This window comes from Gavialis gangeticus, unplaced genomic scaffold (assembly GCF_001723915.1).
Source record: "Gavialis gangeticus isolate Ggan-Ray unplaced genomic scaffold, GavGan_comp1, whole genome shotgun sequence".
Lineage (NCBI taxonomy): Eukaryota > Metazoa > Chordata > Crocodylia > Gavialidae > Gavialis > Gavialis gangeticus.
In genome coordinates, this window is record NW_017728992.1 from 207,819,130 (window position 1) to 207,825,124 (window position 5,995).

The following is a 5,995-nucleotide window of genomic DNA, read 5'->3' on the forward strand; positions in this document are numbered from 1 at the left end:
GGGGGGGGGGCAGCACCTGGGGGGCAAGGACTTTAGGGCTGAGGGGCAGCTGCCCCTGCAGACTGTGAGGGGGGGCTCCCAGCTTCCAAGGAGTGTGGGGGAGAGCTCCCCCAGCCGCGGCGCCCCCAGCCATGCTGATCGCAGAGGAGGAGGAGGAGGAGAGCCAGGGCGCGGGGGGTCACCTCGTGCGCCAGCCCCCGGAGACAGGCAGCGTCCGGAAGGTGAGGGGCGCCGCGGGCATGGGGGGGGGGCATTGCTTCCAGATGTTGCATGGGGGGAAGACGGGACCCCTAAAAAGTGGCCTGGAGGCAGCAACGTCTCCCCAGCCCAGGAAATACTCTTCTTTCTCCGTAAGGAGCGAGGTGCTGCGTTCGTAGATATTTTCTGCGAGCGAAACGGGCTGGCGGGTTCATTGCACACACGGTCTCCGCGTGCTGACCCACCCGTGCGGCCAGGGAAGATCCTGCCTGCCAGCTGAAAAGCAGCAGGGGATATTTAGGGTAGCAACAAGAGTTGACGCTGTAGGTGGAATTGGTTTTTTTTTCCAGCGTCTCTAGTGTGTGGTATAAAGCAATTGGGACTTGTAGTAGAGGCGATTATCTTTTACGAGACCTACTAGCTTTTTCTGCAAAAAAAAAAATATTTGCAAAAATCTAGTTGTTCTGGTAAAAGATAGTCACCTCGAGCATGAGTCCTGATTGCTTTTTCCTTGATACGGCTGCAGCATGGATACTTTGCTGGTTGTATTGCATTTAAACTGCTAGTTGTAAAACCGTGGCATAATAGTGAGATGTGGCTTTCAAAACTTATGTGGAGGGGTTGGCCTGTTTGCTGTGATTTTTCTGAGGGCTTCTGCTTGCTAATGTGATGGAAATCATGGCAGTGTTTAAGTTTTAATATCCGCAGACAGCTCTGCCTTAGCGTTGGCTGAATTCCCGTGAGAGTTCGGTGTCTCGCCTGAAGAAAGGGCTGTTGGGGTGAAGCAGTAAACTTTGCTACCTAAAAAGCAATTGAATCTGGAGTCATGTATACTAATGTTTTTGCTGTTCGCAGGGTTGGCCTTAGGGTTGTTGGGGCCCTGGGTCAGAGAGTCCTTTGGGGCCCCTGAGAGGTATGTACTCAGGACAATATTAACCCACCACAGCTGTATCTTGGATCTTTTTAATATTGGATAAATAGTCGAGCATTTTAAAATGCAAATCGAGTCGCTTTCTTGCAAAAACTTCACTCCGAAAAAAGCTTGGGGCCCCAGACGGTTGCCCAGTTTGACCTCCCCTAAGGTTGCCACTGGGCATCCTGATTTCATTTAAAGGGAGGCGGCAGAGTTGAACTTTACAACGCAAGATGATTCATCTACAGCAGTGGGGGCCAACCTTTTTCAGCGGATGTGCTGCACATCATCCGCTCGCCCTCCTCTGCCCAGTTGACTGTTCCCTGCCTGCCACTTGCTGCTTACACTCTCCTCCATCCGTTTCGTGCCACTTGCGGCATGCATGTAGCCTCTCAGCCCTCCCCGATCTAGTGTGTTTATAAGGATGCACAGAAGAGCAAGAGTCTTCCCATTAACTTTGTATGTACTTTCACTCTTTCCCTAGGGTGAGCCATCAGCTACCCGTCGTGGTTGTGTGAATTATCTCAAGTAGTGACAGGAGAGCGATCAACATTTTTCATAGGAAAATATGGTTACAAAGCTAAACACATTGACATCAGGGCTTGTTAGGGGGAGGTCAGAGTGTGGGATGCAGCCCTTGGAATAGCTTAAAAGTAAAATAAAACTGACTAGATTCAAGCTGAACCACTGCTCTTTTAAAGAAGAATTAATAGCCTTTTTGCTGAATGGCTCACGTGCGTTTAAGTGTGGATGCAGTTGCTATGGCTCGACTGTTTTGTGGAGAAGAATTTCCAACACTACAGTAGCAGTTATCTTTTGCTCAGGATAACATTTTGTAACTGAGGCTTGGATGCACCTGTTTCCTACCGGTGCGTGGATTTGGCTTCCTGCCTTGGCTTTTATGACAGGCCGGCAGCGCTGCTTATGCCACCGGCTGTTTTGTTTTTAGTGCGTTTGCAAGCTTTGGGTTTGGGTTTTACAGGTCGGGAAATGTGGAGTCTTTAAAAACACTCATTTGTCCTTTCATTCAGCAGCAGGAGTATTTTGGGGAGAGTTTACAGCCGTAAGTCTGTTCATTTTAATGGAAGGCAATGCAGTGAAACTGTATTATCAACAGGTTTCTAGACGGTGTAGCGCAGGTGTCTGAGCAAGTAACATGCTTCAGGCTTTGCTCTCCTTGTCCGTCTCTGTTTTAACTTTTTAATTTCCTGTAGCCATGAGAAATGGCAGAGGGTCTTGTGAGCAATGTTATCTGCAAACCAGGGGCCACTAGTGTATTAGATCATTACTGGGAATGATGTCTGCCTAGCACATGTTATAGTACGATGTGACGGTGGCTTTCTCCACGTAAATAGACCAGAGAAAATATCACACCTGCATGATTTGCCTATATCCACAGGCTGCAGCGCTTTCCCAATGCTGGTCCTTCCATAAGGAGATCCTCTAGGGCTAGAAATCACCTGCAACTCTCATAAGCATTACAAATCATACAGGAAGCTTTAAAATCTGTGTCATGCAATAACATGAAATACAGAAGTTGAAGGAAGAAGCAAAAATCAGTAAAAACAGGCTGGTCGGTTTCTAATCCATTTCACTTACTTGTTCTCCTTCCGTTTCAATGGTACCTGGATGGCAAATGTAGTCAAAGATAAATCCCAATCAAAGTAAGCCCATTTCCATTGATATATTAAGCCTCAGTGATCAGTTTTTTATGATAAATTCTCCACTTTGGTTTTAAAGCATCTGACAGTTTACTTTTTAAAATAAAAGAACAGCATATTTTAGTAAGCTTTAATTATTGCTTATATTGCAGTTAGTAGCCTGCTTGCCGTCTGTTGGATTTTGCACGTAGGACCCCATTCAAAAGCATTTCTGTTTGGGATGGAACTTAAGCACATGCTAAATTTTAAGCATATCTTAATTACCCCAGATACCCTGAGTAGTGAATAAGTTTTCTGTCAAGTGCATTCCTGAACTGGAGCCATGTTACACATTTGTTGCACAGCCTTTTCGGGATAAGAACCCAAGCTAGCAAGTTCAGGGTCTTGTCTGAGGCCACTTGCACCGATCCAGCTGGCTGGTTGGGACTATAGACTTGTGTTCATAGCAGCAATACCTTTGTACTGCAGCAAGTAACTTTGTCAGCATTTCCAGTTTCAGCCCCCTGTAAATCATTAAAAGGGGGCATATCTTTTGTTTTTGCATAGCTTGCTCTATGCTGAAGTTGGATCTGGATAAGTGAAGCAGATGTTTGTATTTTAAAATGAATGTCTGTTCTAGGTGCAAGTTGAACAAAGAAATGCAGGACACTTGTTCTAGAGCAGTGGTTACAGTTAAGGCATCTCTGGGGAAAATACCACCTCCTTGTTTTCATTATTTTTTTTGACTACAGAAAAATAGTAGAGCAGTGCTTCTGTTGCAGAGAATTTGGGAAGACCCCAGCAAGGAAGAACGTTTTCAGTGCTCTGCATTTCTATTTGAAATCTCTGGATTTATCTTGTAATTCATGTCTGCACGCCTAACACATGCCGTGGCACCCTGGTTGAGAATCGCTGTTCTGGATTCCCTAGAGCGATCGTTCTCAACTGGTGGGCTAGGACCAGTCTGACTATAAGTTACCCATCATCATTGCCCTAGGCTGGATTCAAGCTTTGCAGTTCAGAGGTGAAACATCATAGTCGTGCTATCGCTTTATCCCTCCATAATACTGACGCTGTCATATAGAGCTACCACTTTTGTGGCCTTCTTGGAAATAATTAGGCTTTACTTGCAATGAGACTCAGACTAAAATGAGTCATAGAGAACCAGATGCATTTCTCCTGGAATTTTATCGAAGTAGCATATTTTGCCTGGAGCAATTAATTTCCATGGTTGATCAGCACGATGAAGGGAATATGACAATACAAGTGAAGGGGCTACCAGTTAAAATCACTCTAGATTGGTAAAATTAAGCTTTTGCCTCATATTGCCTGGTGGCAGAGCTTGGGCAGTAAGAATGCTTTAATTGGTCTTGTCTCTATTTTTGATGTACAGCAGTCTGTTTTTGCTAAATAAACCTTACAAAATGCTCTCTGAAAAAATGCCTAGGCAGCAGCTTGTGCCAGTTGAATCAATCTGTGGTACTGAAAATGTCTAACAAAGAGAGGAAAGTTAACTGAAGCCAAGTTTATTTTGTAACATATTACTTAAATACAAGTTCCTCAGCTCCAGCCTGTGTGCAGTTACACAGATCCTCGCCCAGTACAGGGAGGAGTGATAGAAACACAGCACAGAGAAGTGTTGCAACAAGTCTGCTGCGTTGCCTGTTTCTGGGCATAATTGCTGATGTTAAAAACGATAGGTTTTGTAGCTGTGATGTTGCAAGGGATTGAAATCAGTAAGTTCCCAGAGCCAGTGATAGGTCCTTCTTGGAGATATCCTGTACTGTTGCTGCGTGTGATGTCATGGGAACTTGGGTTATGACCTCAAATAGGGAATAAAATCTCGGGAGTAGCTAATGCTGTTTTTCATGTAGCTAGGTGATGATTAAGGAGCAGAAATTACAGTGATCATGTGTTGTAAAGCATCAGCTGCTCCCTATCAAAATGGCCTCTCTCAGTGTATGGCAGAGATCTCTTCTGGAGGATGAACATTTTGGACCTACGCTAGTGTATGTCATGAATTCCCTTTGATAACCCCAACGTGCAACCTCACTTATCACCCATAAGTTCTCCTTTATATGCATCTCTTCTTAGTTTAACAGGGCTTGCAGTTTCAGCTGAAGCAGTTCACCAGGAAATGAGCAGGTGGCAAGAATTACTATTTCTCAATTTCTCCAACTTGCATTTTAACTTGAGGGCTGTTTAAATTCCCTTCTATGCAACACTTGGCTGGGCATGAGACTGCTTCGGACCTATGGACTCGTGTGCTTGTGACTGCTGCCCGTGCTGGCTATAGGAACACGGGACCAGCAGGGACTCACCGGGCCAACGAGTCCAGTTCCCTGCTCTTGCGACAGCCGCATCCTTTAATCCATCCCTTAAGCTGATCAAGCTTTCCGTCAAGATCAGGAAGGTTGTTTTGCTGCTTCTGTTCCCAGGGAAAGTCTGTTTCAGAACCTCATGGTTAGAAACCTCCTTTCATTTCCAGACTACATCTTATTCATGACCAGGGTGCATCCAGCACAGACAGCCCTATAGTTTCATAGACATTCGGGCTGGAAGGGACCTCAGAAGATCATCGAGTCCAGCCCTGCACCCAAAGGACAGGAAGTCAGCTGGGGTCATAGGATCTCAGCAAGATAAGCATACAGTTTGCTCTTGAAGGTGTTCAGTGTATGTGCTTGAACCACCTCTGATGGCAGGCTGTTCCAGACCTTTGGGGCTCGGACAGTAAAGAAATTCTTCCTTATGTCCAGCCTGAAATGGTCTCGCAGTAGTTTATGACCGTTCGACCCTGTCATCCCTTGGGGCGCTCTGGTGAACAAATGTTCCCCCAGGTACTGGTTGTCACCCTGATAAAGTTATAGGTGGCCATCAGTTCACCCCTGAGCCTGCACTTTTCCAGGCTAAAGAGCCCCATGGCTCTCAGCCTGTCGTCGTAAGGTCTGTTTTCCTGACCTCTGATCATGTGCGTGGCTCTTCTCTGCACTCTCTCAAGCTTCTCCACATCCTTTTTGAATTGTGGGGCCCAAAACTGGATGCAGTACTCCAGCTGCGGCCTCACCAAGGCCAAGTACAAGGAGAGAATGACGTCCCGGGACTTGCTTGAGAAGCATCTATGGATGCAAGCCAGCATTTTGGTCTCTTTACTAGCTGCAGCATCTCATTGAATTTATTTTAAAAAACACAGCCCTTCTAGAGTATTTGAAATTGAACATGAAACCAGCCACACGCACACAACAGG

General features: G+C 45.8%; 1 protein-coding gene and 1 long non-coding RNA gene across 4 annotated transcripts in view; both read left to right on the forward strand.

Annotated features, from left to right (window-relative positions):
- The first annotated feature begins 124 nt into the window (after positions 1–124).
- The window catches only part of RHPN1 (rhophilin Rho GTPase binding protein 1), a 73,038-nt gene continuing 67,167 nt past the window's right edge, over positions 125–5,995 (forward strand). For all 3 annotated transcript variants that reach the window (XM_019528251.1, XM_019528253.1, XM_019528252.1), the window contains exon 1: positions 125–221. In XM_019528251.1, coding sequence (XP_019383796.1) covers positions 132–221 — 90 coding nt within the window. In that variant the 5' untranslated portion in view covers positions 125–131. The remainder of the gene's footprint in view (positions 222–5,995) is intronic.
- The window catches only part of LOC109305244, an 11,102-nt gene continuing 7,065 nt past the window's right edge, over positions 1,959–5,995 (forward strand). The window contains exons 1-2 of the long non-coding RNA XR_002099600.1: positions 1,959–1,969; positions 4,894–4,896. This is a non-coding gene — a long non-coding RNA (uncharacterized LOC109305244). The remainder of the gene's footprint in view (positions 1,970–4,893; positions 4,897–5,995) is intronic.